Source organism: Sorex araneus, chromosome 6 (assembly GCF_027595985.1).
Source record: "Sorex araneus isolate mSorAra2 chromosome 6, mSorAra2.pri, whole genome shotgun sequence".
Taxonomy (NCBI): domain Eukaryota; kingdom Metazoa; phylum Chordata; class Mammalia; order Eulipotyphla; family Soricidae; genus Sorex; species Sorex araneus.
In genome coordinates, this window is record NC_073307.1 from 71,197,347 (window position 1) to 71,216,429 (window position 19,083).

Sequence of the window (19,083 nt, forward strand, 5' to 3'; positions counted from 1 at the left end):
ATCCACAGAATCAGTTTTAAAATTTACTTCAGCTCTCTTTGCTTACATTTCAATTAATCTCAGGTATTGATGGAAATTAGAAGAACTGTGTGAAAGAAATTCAGAAGAACTAAAATCTTTTCACATATTCCTAAATTGAGGTTGGAGGGTAAATTTTTTTCTGAGTTTGGATTTCATTCTCACTTGCTAAAGCATAAAATACTTTTTTTGTTTTGTTTTGGTTTTTGGCGTCACACCCAGTGATGCACAGGAGTTATTCCTAGCTCATGTACCAGGAGTTACTCCTGGTGGTGCTCGGGGGACCATATGGAATACTGGGAATCAAACCTAGGTCGGCTGCATGCAAGGCAAATGCCCTACCCACTGTGCTATTGCTCCAGATCCAAAGCATAAAACATTTGTGATCTGATCAAACGGATGCATTTTGATGGCAGCAGGAATATGGTGATGGCAGGAAACCAGTCTCCAGTCTGCAAGTTACCATAAAAAATATTATACACTCCTGATATTTGTGGCAGACATCACATAAATTAAACATAATAAGATTTCTTAGCTTAGAAGAGATTTTACATAGTGTTTGGTAATTTTTTAGTAATGTATATAGTTATTTTGTTTAATGAGTTAAAATATATTGTGAAATTCTAAATTCAAATAAATTAAAATTGTATTCTAGCCTTTGACTTCTCTTTAGATTATCAATGAATGTTTGGGGAAGAAAATATAATTAGTTGATAAAATGAATCATAAACCAATAGGACAGAGTACAAAACATAAACTCTTATTTCTCAGTCCGGCAGAGCTAAACATTAACTGATAGTGAGGAAAGGTAAATTTTAAAGTAAACTCGAGGACAACTGATATCTGGCTATATGAGAGGTAATGAATATATCTGTTAACTTTGTTTATAAAATATATCTCACAGAAATTTTAAGGAAGTCAAGGTAAATTATATATTAAACAGTATAAATTAACTATATAACATATACTTTTAAGGAGTGGGAGAGATACAAATGATCTTACTCATATGTGAGAATAATAAACATATTTATTTATGTTTATGTTTATTTAATTATATTTATGTTTATGAGAAATAAATAAACATATTTAGGGAATGACTAGTTGTCAAAGACAACAATACCTGAGAACTATGAGTACTGGTCCATAGAATTGAGTTGATCAAGGAGGGGTGGAAGTAGGGTGGGCATGGGGAGGAAAGGGTTGAAGAGGGAGTGGACAGGAGGGGACACTGAGACAATAGTGGAGGATGTGTTGTGTTGTTGGCATGTTGCACACATGAAAACTTATAATGCACATCACTGTAGACCACATGCTTCAAATAAAACATTTTTTAAGTGTAATTATGAATGATTTAAGACTTTTGGAGCTTGTTGGTATTTGTAAAACACTGAAAAGCCGTTAAAGAAATGTTTTCTTTACTATACAATATGACAGATAATACATGAAAAATGATACAGGAACAAAAATTGCATTCTTCTGGAAGCAAATATTATTGCTAGATGGATAGAAAACATTCCTGAATTATTTTCCTCTTTTTAATGGGGGTGTACCCCCAGTGGTGTTTAGTGTTTACACGGCTCTTCATTCAGTGATGACCCCTCTAGGGCTGAGAGGACAGTATGGGATGCTGAGGATTGCAAGGTAAACCCTTTACCAGCTCTTCTATCTCTCTGATCCATAAAATTTGAAGGAAATAAGTATAAGGACAAAATATGCCTTAGCATAAATAATATAATTTTTAACAACTCCTTAAAGATTTTTGCTGTATATTGCTTATGTACTGGAAATACATGAGAAAGAGTTTTTCTGAACAATTAAAGGAAGATTGTGTGGAAGAAGAGTAAATAACTTCAGTAATAAAAATATTTCATGAGGAAAGAGTTCAATAAACTATTATGAAGGTTAAAGAGAATATTGAAACATCAACTATCAACATGATCTACTGTGGGCTGGAACAATAGAACAGTGGGTAAGACACTTGCTTTGTATGTAAGTCAACCTGAGTTTGATCTCTGGCCTCCCATATGTTCCCCAGGCACCACGAGGAATAATTCCTGAGTGCAGAGCCAGGAGTAACCCTGAGAACTGTTGGTGTGGCCCAAACAGAAAAGAATAAGCTACTGTAATTTATTTACTCTTTTTAACATTGTGATTATGTATGACACTGAGTAGTTAAAGCATATTTTAAATTGCTTTAGTTTGTATATTTTGACAACTAGGCCAATCAAAATATATCAATAACAAAAGTAAACTTGTATATCAACACTTCAATGGAATAAAAACTTTTACTATAAAGATAAAGGACTTGATATAAATATTTTACACATTTATTATTTTATTGCCCATATTCAAATTAATGTTATTAATGTTAAAATCAGATGATTGGATTAAAACACTTAACAGCTGTTTGACCACATATAAGCAACAGCTTCACTGGGCCTCCATTTCCTTTTTTTTTTTTTTCAATTTTTGGGTCACACCCGGCGATGCACAGGGGTTACTCCTGGCTCTGCACTCAGGAATTACTCCTGGCAGTGCTCAGAGGATCATATGGGATGACTGGGATTCGAACCTGGGTTGGTCGAGTGCAGGCAAAGGTTCTACCCACTGTGCTATTGCTCCAACCCCCTGGGCCTCCATTTCTTCATGAGTATAGACAGAATATTAATAGTACCTGTTTCTCAAATACTGGTTGGAAAATAATAACAGATTTATTTATCATCATAAAAATACAACTAATACTATCATGTTTTAATGTCATATTTCAAATTATATATCTTATTTTAATATATATTTTAATTTTAGACCTAATATATGTCTTTCCTTTTTACATATAAGGATTGGAGTTACAAAGATATATGTTGCCAATACTAATAGCATTGTAGCACTGTCCTCCTGTTGCTCATCGATTTGCTCGAGTGGGCACCAGTAACATCTCCATTGTGAGACTTGTTGTTACTGTTTCTGGCATATCGAATATGCCACGGGTAGCTTGCCAGGCTCTGCCGTGGGGGCGGGATACTCTCAGTAGCTTGCCGTACTAATAGAACTATTAAAAATAAAAACTATCATTTTATCCATGCTCACAAAAACTTTTAGAAGTTACTGATGATTTGTACTTTTTCTCATTGCATATATTCAAATTAATGTTATTAATGTTAAAGTCAGACTGGAGCGATAGCACAATGGGTAGGGCGTTTGCCTTGCACGTGGCAGACCCGGGTTCCATTCCTCTGTCCCTCTCAGAGAGCCTGGCAAGCTATCGAGAGTATCCTGCCTACATGGCAGAGCCTGACAAGCTTCCTGTGGCATATTCAATATGCCAAAAACAGTAACAAGTCTCACAATGGAGATGTTACTGGTGCCCACTTGAACAAATGATGAACAATGGGAAAACAGTGCTACAGTGCTACAATGTTAAAGTCAGATCACTAAATATTTTGTAATAATTTTGTTAAAATTTTGTAATTTGAGCATGTGAATTTTGTAATTCGACTTAATTAGCATAATTATCAACTTTATTTGGAGTACTGGCAAATATTAATTTATTAAGTTCCTAATGGAACACTGAAATGGGATGTCTAAGCTCATTCTAGTCTCATTAACTTCTATAAAACATGCCTGCTTTCTCTCCAGAATCGAAGTGAGGAGTAGCAACTTTTATAGCCTAGTTCTCCCTCTCAGAGAACCTGGCAAGGTACTGAGAGCATCCTGCCCACGCGGCAGAGCCTGGCAAGCTCTGCATGGCATATTCATATGCCAAATACAGTAACAATGATGGGTCTCATTCCCCTAACCCAGAAAGAGCCTCTAATGCGACACCGCTGGGAAGAACAAGTAAAGAGAGGCTGCTAGCACTGTTTACAATAGCCAGAATCTGGAAAAAACCAGAGTGCCCCAAAACAGATGACTGGTTAAAGAAACTCTGGTACATCTACACAATGGAATACTATGTAGCTGTCAGAAAACATGAAGTCATGAAATTTGCATATAAATGGATCAACATGGAAAGTATCATGTTGAGTGAAATGAGTCAGAAAGAAAGAGACAGACCTAGAAAGATTACACTCATATGTGGAATAGAATGTAACTGAGAAGTACAAGTTGGCAACGATGCAATTTCTGGCAGATATCTCTCTGGACTTAGTTACTAAAATACTAAAATACAGAAACCCAAAACCGAGAGGCCGCTAAGTGTGGTCACTCGACCTCATACCTCTTCATCCTCAGCAATGGAAAACAAATTATCTAATGCTTCCTTTTCAGCAGGTCTGACTTTAGGGGAGAGACTCTCCAAACAATAATTGTGAGTTTTGTTGAAATATTGTATGCAATCAAAGTGAAAGTAAAGTGAAATTTATTAGTTACACAGGCGGGGGGGCTAAGGGTGGGGGGCTAGGGGCGTGGGGGGTTTAGGGGTGTGGGGATGCGGGGAGGAGCTATACTGGGATTCTTGGTGGTGGAATATGTGCACTGGCGAAGGGATGGGTATTCGAGCATTGTATAACTGAGATTTAAACCTGAAAACTTTGTAACTTTCCACATGGTGACTCAATAAAAAAATTAAAATTAAAAAAAAATAAAAATAAATATTTCTATCATAGTCACAGTGGCTTTGATGGAAGATTGTATTATGTAACTTTCTTAATTTATAAAAATTAAAATGATCTCATGTTTAAAATATAAAAAACAATGTAATAAATATATGTAAAAATAAAAAAAATAAAGAGAGGCTGCTAAAATCTCAGGGCTAGGATGAATGGAGATGTTATTGGCACCCGCTCGAACAAATTGATGATCAATGGGATGACATTGATACAGTGATACATATATATAATACATATATAAACAAAATATTTTTAAATGAATCCAGCAGTATGGTAAAGACTACACTCCAAGCATTAGAAGAGATGTAGTTTTTATAAAAGCTTTTAAAAGGTAAAATTACTAGCAGGGCCCAACTTTTAAATAATATTTATTTTCTAAATCAGCATAGTGGGTAGAGCATTTGTCTTGCACGTGTCCGACCCAGGTTTAATTCCTCTGCCCCTCTCAGAGAGCCCAGCAAGCTACCAAGAATATCTCGCCCGCATGGCAGAACCTGGCAAACTATCCGTGACATATTCAATATGCCAAAAACATCCAATATGCTCACAATGGAGACATTACTGGTGCCCACTCGAGCAAATCGATGAGCAACGGGATGACAGTGATACAGTACTTATTATAAGTAGTTATTTGTGCTTAGTTTATTTCAGCTTCACCAAGTAATAATCACAAGATAGCTTTATTTTAATTTGAATTTGTGAATTCTCAATGCTTAATTTAAGTAAACTTTACTACCATAGATGCATCATTGTGCTTTAATGTAACGTGGGCTCAGAATGCCATGCCAAACCAGTCACTATCCCAACAAGTGTGGACAGCTAGGGCCATTTTTCTGTCTCAGAGAATAATGCAATGGAATCTTTAGTCTGTTTCTGTGGCAAGCTTTCTTGACCAAAGCAAATGGAAAGCATGGAAATCAGAAGCAATTATTTCAGTATCTAAGGTAAATGTGGGCTTTTCCAACCCAAATATTTTTAAAAATAAAGAAGACGTAAGCTAGTATCTTTGATTTGATTATAATAATCTGAACATATAAATATTTTTCTTTTGGCTTTGCTTCTTGTTTTGGGGCCACACCAGGCAGTCTTAGGGGCTATACCCGGATTTGTGCTTAGTGATCATTCCTGGTGATACTCTGGGGATCTTTTGTGGTGTCATGATTCAAACCAGGATTCCTAGGGCTACAGTCTCATGTAAGGCAAGAACCTTAACCATTTTGCTTTCTCTGACCCTAGATATATGATTCTGCCCACATAACTGTTTGTGTTCTTGATCTCTTTATATGCTGAGGGTAGGGTGTTTGGGAAGGGGGTGATGGGGGGAAGGTTCTAATTTGGTGTCTACACACCATTTGCTATTATTTTAAATTTAACATTATTATTTAATTATTTATTTATTATTTATATTATCATGTGCCAGACAATGGAAGGGAGGAAAACAAACTTCAAGATATAATCAGTAACATCTAGAAAAGAATTGGTAATCTTATGGTATACTCATAAATTAGCTACACACTCTCCTAGAATATTAAAGTTTTGAGTGACTAATATAGAAGTTTCAGAACTTAACCATATTATTTATTCATACCTTCTGGAAAAAGTCTAGTGTGAAGTAAAAAAATGATATGGAATTCCAAGGTGTTTGCCACTAAGTACATGGCTAATACATGAAAAGACCCTCAACAGAAATTTACTAAATGTAGGTATTAAAATTATTTACATGAGCTCCAAATTCAACATTCTGAAGTACATGCTTATATTTAATCATAAGTGCAGAAATGTAATATAAATGTCATGAAGAAATTGAAAGGTAAAACAGACATAACACATTAATAATTATAAGACTTCAAGGAAATATTTACTTATTCCATTTGTTTTCAATAAATAGTAATTAATATGCAACAATATCTCCAAATAAATATACAAAACATAATTTAGCCTAGAGAGTAGTCTCTGGATATGAGCTCTGAAAACCTAGACTGGTTAGGAGAAATAAATACTGAAGAGCATTTTCAGTATTAAAAAAGCCATTAATCACTTAATGCTATTATTTTAATATATCATTAAATACAGCAAATTACATAGACTAAAACATATTGTCCACTTTTATAAAATTATTTGGCTACATTATATTCATTAATATAAGAAATTAAGATTTTAATTTCCATTATTTTTTGTATTTGTTCTTTTTATTGAGGTATAATAGTTTACAATAGTGCTGAAGTTATTATTATATAAATATAGACCATTTTTTAGTTTCGCCACTCCTTCTACCAGTGTTTCAAGATTTCAAGAATTCCCCACCTTTATCCTAAGGTCTTGTCCCCATACAGTTAACCCCTCAGTTTCTAGTTCTAATTACCATGCGTTAGGTTTTGTTTGCTTTGGGGATTGTGTAATCAGGGGATGGTTTAAAAGCAGATTAATAAGCAAAAAAATTCATTTTCTAAATTCTGGTGAATATCAATCCAAAAAGTAAAATTAAAGAGAGTACCTAACATAAATACATACATTGTACTTTGGCCAATGAAACAAAGTAGAATGGTTCATACACACACATATACACATAATGTTGCCAATTGAAACTTACATAAAACAACCTAGGAGACTCTGCCCATCCTCACCATCTCCTTTTGGCTGGCCTCCTGACAGTCAGCCTCTGCCAGGGACCCAGCAGACCTTAATCTTGCCAACCCTGCCCCTAGATCAGAGAGCTGCATGGTTTGGCTCTAACTCTAATTCTCTAAACCCCAAGCCATACAGACATGCTAGTGTTCATGCGAAATTATTACTGAACATACTCATATTAAACCCATTGGAATGCAACAACCACACTTCACTGACGTTATGCAATCATAAATCTCTGTCAACTAAATAGAGTTGAAGACCCCTCACCATACTCAATTAGCACTATATGGTAAAGGAAATAATATGAACAACAAAGGTATTATCAGTAGCCTTCTGGTATAAACATCTGAACAGATCATTCTTAAGTAACTGGGAATCTAAACCTCCACCATTAACCCACATAAAAGTCAAAGAACAATGGGGAAACTAAGGAACCCAACTACTGAGTCAGACAAGAATAGAAACCCAGGCAAATCCTCAAGTCCACTAAAACTCTCTAGCCTTGTCATTGAGGAATTGAAATTAACTATACTGGCAATAGAAATTAAACAATTACCAGACAGTATAATTAAGCAATCACTAAATGAGAAACGAGCAACTCAAAGAAGAACTGATTCAGGAGATGACAGATTTCACACAAAATTAACTGAAGAAATTAAAGAACACAATAGTAAACCTTAGTAGAAAAATTGAACAGGTAGAGAACCACATAGATAAATGAGAAGACAAAATACAAGTCAGTGTTGATAAGGAAGTGGCAAAAGAACAGAGAAGCATTTGGATGGGAGAGAATGTAAGGTACTTGATAAATAACAATAGAAATAATCTCAAAAGTATAGGAATACCTGAAAGTCAGGAAAAAGGGGGGAAAAGGAAGAACAAGTGGTGGGGGAGATTATAACTGAGGATTTCCCCACTCTCTTGAGGAAGGATGATGTACATACTCAAAAGCTCAAAGAGTACCAAGCAAAATAGACCCAAATGGAACAACACCTGGAAGCCTGCCTCCTGAGGTGGAGGAGAAAGTAGCTGGGATAGAGAAGGGATCACTAAGTCAGTGATGGTTGGAGGGATCGCTCAGGATGGGAGATGTGTGCTGAAAGTAGATAAAGGACCAAACATGATGACCTCTCAGTATTTGTATTGCAGACCATAATGCCCAAAAGTAGAGAGAGAGTAAGAGGGAAATTTTTTGCCATAGAGGTAGGGGGAGGGTGGGACAGAGAGAAGTTGTGGGGAGGGATACTGGGGACATTGGTACTGAAAATATACACTGGTGGAGGATAGGTGTTTGATAAAAAAAAAATTGAAATTATAATTAAAAATTAAAAGAAATAAAAATAAAATAAAATAATCATTTTAAGCAGAGAGTCTCTTGCCTGCATGCCTGGCTGTCTTCCCCAGGGCTCCTCAGAGGGGATGGGCTCCAGCTTCCCTTTCTGCCCTAAGCAGAGCTCCTGGCGGCCGAAGACCACTGGAACCTAGCTACAGCCATGCTTGAGGCCCCACTCCACATGTTCAGACGGGCCTCACGCATGAAGGTACTGGCAGAGGAACCCCAGTGTATGTAATCCCATCAACAGCCAACATCCAGAGACTTAAAAGCAAACTCCCAGAAGTGCGTGGCCACAAAGGCCGTGCAATATCTTGTAGCCTACTTCTCCCTCTAGGAGAAACTGGCAAGCTTCTGAGAGTTTCCTGCCCACATGGACAGCCTTGCAAGCTTCCCATGGTGTATTCATATGCTAAAGCCAAAAACAAGCCAGATCTCATTCCCCTGTCCCTGAAAGAACCTCCAGTGGGACATCGTTGGGAGGACTGAGTGGAGAGCAGCTTCTAAAATCTCAGGGATAGCACAAATGGAGAGGTTACTGAGCCCGCTCGAGAAATCGACGATCAATGGGATTTCGTGATAAGTGAATCATTTTAAAGCTCAGAAATAAAAATAAATAAAAAGTTTAAAAAAATGGAATAACACCAAGAAACATAGCAATGAAAGTGGCAAAATCCAAAGAAAGATGGGGGCTGGAGCAATAGCACAGCGGGTAGGGTGTTTGCCTTGCACGCGGCCGACCCGGGTTCGATTCCCAGCATCCCATATGGTCCCCCAAGCAGCGCCAGGAATAATTTCTGAAAGCATGAGCCAGAAATAAGCCCTGTGCGTCACCGGGTGTGACCCAAAAAGGAAAAAAAAACCCAAAGAGATGCACTTTTTAAAAAAACAAGAGAGAAGAAAAGCCTTAAATAAAAGAAATAACAGAAGAATGACAACAGATTTCCCATATGAAACTGCACAGGTGGGAAAAGAGTGGAATAATATACTCAAATAACTCACTGAAAAAAACTTTCAATCTAGAGTCCAGTACCCTGAGAAGCTCTCATTTAAGTGGGAGGGGAAAAAATAAAAACTTTCTAAGACAAACAAGAACTGACTGAATTTGCTGTAACTAAACTACCCTGAATAAAATGCTAAAAGACCACTTATGTAAACCAGTCAGTTGTAGAAACAATAACTATACAGTACAATGACAACACAGTTCTTTATATCAATAATTTTTTTATTGTCAATGGACTGAATCAAGACATTGAGTGGAAGCATGGACTCACACTTATAGGGTCCATGCTTTCCAAGAAATAAAATCTATTAATGTGCTGCTTATAGAAAATACATCTAAAATCACAGGATAGACACAGACACAAAATGAAATGATGGAAAACAATCATACAAGCCAATGGAAAAATAGTAAAAAGGCTGGGACAGACATACTTATATTAGACAAAATTGCATCAAATCTAAAGAAAGTTATTAGAGATAGGCATCAACACTACTTATGGATCAAGGGAAAAATAGAAGAAGTAGTACAACTTAAATTAACATATATGCACCAGTTGTAGGATCAGCAAAGTTTATAAGATTTTTGCTCATGAAACATATGGATCGAAACAATAGTATTGGGGGACTTCAAAATTCCATTGTCACCACTGTACAGGTCAACTAGACAGAATGTCAGTGAAGGTATAGGGGCACTAAATGAAGAAGAACTAGAAGAACTGGAATAGTGGATATATACACAGGGCCTTACATCATCAAAAAGCTGAATACATATTCTTCTCTAGTGCACACAAATACTCTCCAGGATAGATCACATTTTAGGACATATGTCTAACTTATGAAAATTCACAAACATAAGAATCATATTAACCATCCAATCACACTACAATGCCACTGAGATAGAAATTAACCATACAAAGAAGGTGGGGAGAAACCTAACACCTGGAGATTAAACAATGTGCTGCTAGATAACAGCTGGATAAAACAAGAAGTCAAAAAAATGCTTTTTCACACTAAAGATAATGAAGAAGCTAGTTACTAAAATCTATGGGCCACAAATCTATGGGAAAAAAAGCAGTACTTAGGGGGAAACTCATAGCAATACAGGCTTAGATAAGGGAAAAAGAAAGACATGAAATCAAAAACCTAAATGTGCAACTTAAATGTCAGGAGAAACAGCAGCAATGAATCCAAAGGCTAGTAGAAGAAAAGAAATAATAAAAGCTGGTGCAGAAACAGCAATATAGAAACCAAGAAAACAATACAAAGAATCAATGAAACTAGGAGCTGTTTTTTTGAAAGAATAAACAATATAGATAAACCTTTGACTAGACTCATGAGGATAAAAAAAAAGAGAGAAAGTGTTCAAATAGGAAGTCTGAACAGTCAATCACAAACAAGGAAATTTAAATGGTAATTAATAATCTTTCCCCAAAAATAATAGTACTGGCCCAGATGGATTTATAGGTCAGTTTTTTCAAACCTTCAGAGAAGACTTACTGCCATTAATCCTGAAGCTCTTCTAAAATGCCAACGAAAAAGGAATTCTTCCTAATGACTTCTACAGAGCTAATATTACACTGATATCCAAATCTAACAAAGATACTATTAAAAAGAGAATATTTCAGACCAATCTCTTTGCTGAATATCAGTGCAAAAATCCTCAACAAAATTTTGAAAAATGTATCCAACAGCACATTTTAAAAAAGCATGAACCATGATGAAATAAGAATCATCCCAGAGATGCAAGGATGCTTCAGTATATGCAAATCAATTAATATATGCACCACATCAACAACAGTAAGGAATGAAGCATATGGTCATATCATTTGATTCAGAGAAAGCTTTTGCCAAGACCCAAACAACCATTCATGATAAAAGTCCTCAATAAAATAAGGGCAGAAAGAACCTTTCTGAAGATAGTAACAGATATCTTTTATTTGTAACAGATATCAGATTTGTAAAAACATAGCCAATATTATTCACATGGTGAAAAACTGAAAGCATTCCCGCTGAAACCCAGCAAAATGCAAGGATGTCCAGTATCTCTTCATTGTTATTCAACATTGTATCAGAAAGTCTAACATTAATAATCAGGCAAGAAAAGAAAATGAAACAAATTCAAATTAGAAAAGAGAAAGTAAAATGATCTCTATTTGCAGAGGACATGATGATATACATTGAAAACCCTAAAGTGTCGACAAAAATGAACTCCTAGGAATAATAAAGGAATACAATAAAGTGTTCGGCTGCAACATGAATACACAAAAACCAGTTGCATTCCTATATACAAATCAGACAAGAAAGAGATCAAAGAGACTAATACATTTAAAATAGTGTGCAAAAGCACCAAGTATCTAGGAATCAACTGATCAAGAGGTAAGAGACCTATATAGGAAAACTTCAACAACAATTAAAGAAATTGAAGAAGCTCCTGGAAAATGGAGAAACATTCCATGCTCACGGATTGGAAGAATCAATATTGTACAATGACTCCCCCCCACACCTAAACTACTATATAGATGCAGTGCAATTCCTCTCCAAATTTAGACAACATTCTTCAAGGACTTAGGATAATCAATTATAGTTTGTGTAGAGTTATAAAAGATTCTGAATTGCCAAAACCATTCTGAAAGTAATAAAATGGTAGGCATCACATTACCTAACTTGAAGTTATACAATAAACCATAGTAATCAAAATAGCTGGATAAAAGAAAGATTCTGACTAATGGGTCAGAATAGAGTACCCAAGAACAAATAGGTATAACTAGGCATAACTAGGTATAAATAGGTTCAACTAGACAGATTTTATGAATTCACTGAAGCCAATATAAACTCAGTTTAGAATAGTGGTGAAGGGCCAGGAAGATAACATAAATGGTGTTAGCACGAGGTTTGCGTGCTGGAGGTTTGCATTTGATCCCTGTCCCTTTATCATCTCCAAAATACCACAGAAGTAATCCCCAAGCACCAACTCCAGAGTAGCATCTGAACACTGCTGAGTTTGGTCCCCAAACAAAAGATTAAAATTTTAAAAGTAAAAAAGGTGGTGAAATACCTCAGTTAGAAATTTATCGTCTTTTACATATATCATTCATGATCTTTTGCACACATACACTCAACTATCCATGATTACAGAAACATGCACATGTGTGCATATGTACTTGAAAAACCAGCAATTTTCATTAGGTATTAAACCAGTTTCTTGCAAGCACCTGTTGAGATATCTTCCCGGGTTCTGTGCATGATTTATTGTTGTTGTTGGTTTGGAACCACACCTGATGGTGCTCAAGGGACCATATCCAGAGCTAGGGATGCAATCCAGAATAGCCCATGAACAAGGCAGGCACCCTACCGCTGCATTATCTTACCAGCTTTGCATGAATAATTTTTAAACTAGGTGTTCATATTCCAAACTATAAAATAGAGACAAGTAGCAAATGAGCTATATATCTACAAATAATATAAACATAAACAAATGTCACATATATACATACACAGACATACACACACGCACACACACATATATATGTATATATATATGCATATATATATATATATGTTTTTGAGCCACGCCTGGCGATTGTCAGGTGTTACTTCTTCCTCTGCATTCAAGAATTGCTCCTGGTGGCACTCAAGAAACATGTGAAATTTTGAGGAACCAACCTAGTTCCACCGTGAACAAGGTAAGTGCCCTACCTGCTGTACTATCGGTCTGGTCCAATGACATCATATTTTAAATAATCATATATCACCTAGCACATTCTTCATTTTATATCCTCCTCTCCCCTCCCCTTTCCCCCTTTTCCTTCTTCCTTTCCTTCCTTTCCTTGCCATAAATCAACCTCAAGACCTCATTGTTATAAATAATTACTAATGAAATAAATTTATATTTCTAAAACAAAGGGACTAGCTTGAAAACTGACAGTAAATAGAAAAATAGTATATGTATTCATTAGTTATAAAATAAATATGATAAATATATAGCACTTTAGCTTTTAGCAAACAGAACCAAAATATATTTCAAAAAATGAAAGAACTGTTTCAAAACACTAAAATTTTTAGCTAGGAAATAAGAATTTATGGTTAGCACTAAGTTAAAAGCAGAAAAATTTAGTAGAAGATAAGTATTGTAAGTTTCTCCAAGTTATGTAGTTAGCTAAAGCAAACAAAATCAGTGTTGCTTACTACTTGTCTGGAAGCAAACATGGGAAATACACTTAGCTATTCTTAAGAATCAAGAACATAAAAAGTTTGTGCCAGAGCTACCAAATCATACATATTTATGCAAATCAAATACCTTTGGTTTCTAATTTTAAAATGTTGACACTCTTACCTCTTACAACAAGATCAGCGGAAGCTGACGAATTGTCCACAATTGTCTGGGCTGTGCACGTGTATCTCCCAGCATGCTTGAGTTGGGCATTTCGAATGAGTAGTTCCCCATTGGCATCCAGCTGTGAGCAAAATTAGCTAAGTTAGAAAATTAAAAATTTTCTACCAATGACATGTGTTTTGGGTACAAAATACACATGTTTCCTTAATAAAGTGAGCACCTTAATTTCATTTTTGATATGTGAGCCAGATGTCTAACGTTATTTAAATTTTTGTTATCAGGATCTCAAGTAAAAATTAAAGTAAATAAATGACTTAAGTTCTTCTTAACTAAAATATCTTTAACATTTTATTGTTTCTTTTATTAGAGGGTAATACAGTTACCAAGAGATATATTTTTACTGCAGCCCTTAATTTTTTTAATTTTGATTTCTGGGTTACATCCAGGTATGTGCATGGTACATTCCTTACTCCCTCGGGAATCCTTTCCAGCGGGGCTCAAGAGCCATATTCGAATCTACATCAGCAGCATACACGGCAAACATATGCTACTACCCACAGCACAGCCCTTCCAGTCCCTCATTGATATTTTTCAAAGACAAATGTTAATATGCAAGGTTTCAGTACTAGATTTCAATGAGGGTAAATCAATGCTATATGTAGAGGAAAAATTATTAATTCGGTTTTGCAAAATTGATCTAACTGCCTAATTTAAAAGAGTTTTCCCATTTACTAAAAAGATTGTTGAAACTGTCAAAACGGACAATTCTACTTTATGATTTTGTTGTTTGTTTTAGCAAACTATACTATTTTCCCATTCACTGAAAAGATTATTTCAAAATGGACAGTTCAACTTTATGATTTTATTGTTTGTTTTAGCAAAATATAACTTCTATATGGGCAATAACTTATGGTTTGTTCCTATTCCTAATATTTAGAAGAGTATAAAACACATTTAAAAATATTCTGAGGCACTTTAAATTATCAAAAACCATCCCTATGCAAATCTTAAAAATAGTTAACATTTACTGAAGCCTAACCTGTAAATATTTTCTGACCATATACACACTTATATATGCAATACCTATACATTAATTGAATATATGGACATATATATGCATATATTTGGTTTACTTCTGAAAACAGCCTGTGAAATAGGTCATAATATGCCTGCTTTTAGAAAGATAAAAATGCAACCTATGGTAGTCAAGTAATTTAAATAAACTAGTTTGGTTGTGCATGCCACTCACTTTTTTGGTTGTGGAAACATAAAAAAGTCCATGCTCATTATCTCCAAAATTTTCTTTTAGTAGAAACATTTAGAAAACTCATTTTTTAACAGATATATAGCTTCAATAACAAACAAGACATTGATTTACTATTCGAATTATAGACATAAAGCTCTATTACAGTATATATGTTAGATTAATATTTTACATAATAAATATAGAGCCCAACCACAACTATGCATAAATAGTATTATGTATAACTATACATAGTAAATAACATAACTATGCATAGTAAATATGGAGTGCTTGAGAGAATTGTTGGATTATATGGAAGCTAGTTTTTTATTTTGAGAAGTCACCAAACATTTTTCCATAGTAGGTTGTAAATACAAAGGCGCATGCGCGGAAGGGTGCAATGATGTGATGTGTGTTGTGTAGTTTGAGGGCTCTGGAGGAGGCGCTCTCTCTCGCCCCTTGCGTTCGTTGCTCTCCAGACACTGTGTATGGACAGGATCGGGATGGCTCCTACTTGTGCTCTGCTTCTGTGTGTGCCGCTGTGTTCTGTTCTGTCTGTCTCTCTCTGCAGTCTCTCCTCTGGTCTCTTCCGACTTCTCTCTGTCTCTGCTTCTGTGTCTTCTCTCCCACTTCTGTCTCTTCTCCTTGCTTCTGTCTTACCTCTGTGTCTTCTCTCTGTTTCTGTCTCTTCTTGCTTCTGTCTTACCTCTGCCCCTTCTCCCGTTACAGTCTTAGTTTATATAGCAATTACATAGGGTGGTGACACAAAGGTAGGTTGAACATTAACAAAGCAACAAAGAGGGGTAAGACCATTTCTCCAGGAGATTAACAAAATCCCATCTAAGCAGATTACTCCAGATTACTAGGAGATCCGCTCAAGGGTGGGATCCAAACAAGGGTGTGTTACTTCCTTCCTTCTTCAGTTAGTAATCCATTTAAATAGTTATAGTAAATTTACTTCTAATATTTCTAGCAATGTCAGTCTGTATGAGCACAGTAAGAGATATATCAGACTTAAAGTTTGGTTCTTCCTGAGGACATTCACAATATATTCCAGGCCACAGTCCTCAGGCCAGGTTAGTCTTCCTAACCCCATCAGGGTCCTAGTCTCATTGTTACTTTTGGATCATGACAGCATTTGTCTATGACCATGTTCTCAACTTATAGTTGAGTATTGTGGGACTTTCGCTTGGCCCATTTCAATGCCAGGGTAGCTCACAGCTTGCCCTGGGTCCATTCTGTCCCTCGTTGGAACCCTGTTTTGGGGGTTCTAAGAACTAAGGACAACTGAGTTGAGAAAGCAGATGCCCAGGAGTAAATATTATTGCAGTCAATCTGCTCCCAAGTTACAAAGCATAATATTAACTGCCTTCCTGTGTCCATACAGAAAGGACATTGCTTTAAGGTAAACTAAGTTCCCTGCAGCAAGGCTAAACGGACAACCCCCATGTTATCCTACAGTAGGTGAACCAAAAGACATTCCCAACAGTGAATGGTGGATTCCTTTCTCCACATCCTCATCAACACTGATTGGTTCTATTGTGCTTGATATGGGCCAGTCTCACTGGTAATTCCTTATTGTCATTTTGTTTTTATTTTCTGACATTTAGTGATGAGAGTATTTTTTTCCATATTCCTGTTGTCTAAGTATCTGTTCCAGCTTTTCACCCCTCTTTTGATGAAATTGCTTTGTTTTTGTTGTTATTGATGTTCACTGTCATCCTGTTGCTCATCGATTTGTTCAAGCGGGCGCCAGTAATGTCTTTCATTGTGAGACTTATTTGTTACTATTTTTGGCATATCCAATACACCATGGGTAGCTTGCCAGGCTCTATCGTGCGGACTCTATACTCTTGGTAGCTTGCCGGGCTCTCTGAATGGGGCAGAGGAATCAAACACAGGTCGGCCACATGAAAGGCAAATGCCTTACTGCTGTGCTATTGCTTCAGCCTGTTATTGGTGTTAGGTTTTACAAATGTTTAATGTATCTTGGGTATTGGCACTTTGTCAGATGATGAGTGAGTATTTTCTCCCACTCAGGATATCTTCTATTCTAGCCACTGCTTTTGTGATGCAGAAGCTTTTCAGTTTGATGTAGTCCGATTTGTTTATCTTTACTTTGGCTTTCTTGGACAATGGCACTGAGTCATTGAAGATGCCTCTATAATCAGTGTCATGTTGAATTTTTCCATGATGTAATTTCTGGATATGGGTCTAATATCAAGACATTTGATCCATTTGGAATCAAATTTTGTTTACAGTATGATACAATTATCTAAAATAAAACTTTTTTTTTTTGCATTTGGCTAGCCAGATTTCCCAACACCATTTATTGGAGAGGCTTTCTTTGCTCTACTTCATACTACGTGATCTTTTATTGAAGATCAGCTGCTTGGAATCTATCTCTGGGTTCTCATACACATTGCTATGGTCTGAGAGTCTTCATTTATGCCATATACTTTTATTTTTATTCCATATACTATGGAATACATTTATTCCATAGATACTTTAAAAAGATGAGGGGCCATACTCAATGGTGCAGACCTACCCCATGGTGTTCCGCACTCAGGGGTCACTCCTGATTGGGACAACCATATGGGGTTCCAGGATTAAAGCTGGGTCAACCACATGAAAGCCTTACCCAATATACTATCTCTCTGAGATTTTTGATTTTGAAAAAAATTATAGGGCTCTCTTCCAACAATTTTAAGCCAGGTAATCTATGTACCTGGTTTCCTGGTGCCCTGAGCATGGAATAATCACTGAGTGCAGAGTCAGGAATAAGGCCGAGCATAGTCAGGATTATCCCAACACACCTCTCCTCAACCCTGTCCGAAATAAGTAATGAAAATAAATAGAAATGAATAAGAAAGTAAAAAAGAAGAAATAACTAACTTGTCAATGGCCATACATTTTGTTCCTTGATATTAGCCAGTTTTAGTAAAAGTGTGGTTATATGATATAAAGACAGCTGAGAACTTTACTAAATCACCTTGCCTCAAAATTCCTGACCAGGGAACCAGAGCAATAATAGTGACTAGGGCACTGTCTTGCGTGTAGTGGGACCCCAGCATCCATGTGGTCCCCATGCCCAGCAAGAGTAACCCTTCATTTAGTCAAGAGTAAGACCTGAGCATCGCTGAGTATGGCTCCCAAAATCAACAAATAAAAAAACAATAATAAGTAAAAATTCTTGGCTAAAATGAAAATTGTTTAATAAAGTATCTAAGATTTCTGGCTCTATGAATCTCTTAGCTATCCTCTATCAATCTTTTATTCTTTGTCATACCAAAGACTTTTGACTAAAAATTTAGTTCCTTCTTTTGTCAGAAAAGCCATCATAAAATTTGTATCATCATTTTAGATTTACTCAAGAATTAAATATGTTAGAACTGGTAGTGTCCCACAAGGTAGGATATATCAACACTACCAGTAAGCATCTTTTACATTGGAATTACTCTGGGACATTAATTTTTTGTTTTGTCTTAGGGGCCACACATGGCAATGCTAAGGGACCAAATGTGATGTGAAGGAACAAACCTGGGTCGGCTACACAGAACCAAGCACCTTACTTGCGGTACTATATCTCTGGCCCCTGGTTTTATAAAATTTTTTTTGCTTTAGGGCCACAGCTGGTGATGTTCATGTTTCCTATGTCTTGAATTCATTTTATTTAATCTTATAATGTCATTTGATCGTCTTCCTGAAAGCATTTAATTTTCTGGAAATCTATGGCAAAATATTCCCAGAAAATCTCACTTCTTTAGAAATTTCTTTAACTTCTTTATTACTTTCTGATTAATAATTAATTGATAATCAATAAATTATATTAATTGAATTAATTAAAACAACCAGATTAATGAAATGGTTAAATTAATAATTAATAAATTAAAATCAATGGTTAATAGGTGATTAATAA

General features: G+C 35.9%; 1 protein-coding gene across 7 annotated transcripts in view; it reads right to left on the bottom strand.

Moving 5' to 3' along the window:
* The window catches only part of CNTN1 (contactin 1), a 336,636-nt gene that overhangs the window by 87,495 nt on the left and 230,058 nt on the right, over positions 1 to 19,083 (bottom strand). For all 7 annotated transcript variants that reach the window (XR_008630792.1, XM_055143917.1, XM_055143916.1 and 4 more), the window contains one exon: positions 13,922 to 14,042. Coding sequence is in view for 6 of the 7 variants with exons in the window: in XM_055143917.1 (XP_054999892.1) it covers positions 13,922 to 14,042 (121 nt within the window). In the remaining variant the exon portion in view is untranslated. The remainder of the gene's footprint in view (positions 1 to 13,921; positions 14,043 to 19,083) is intronic.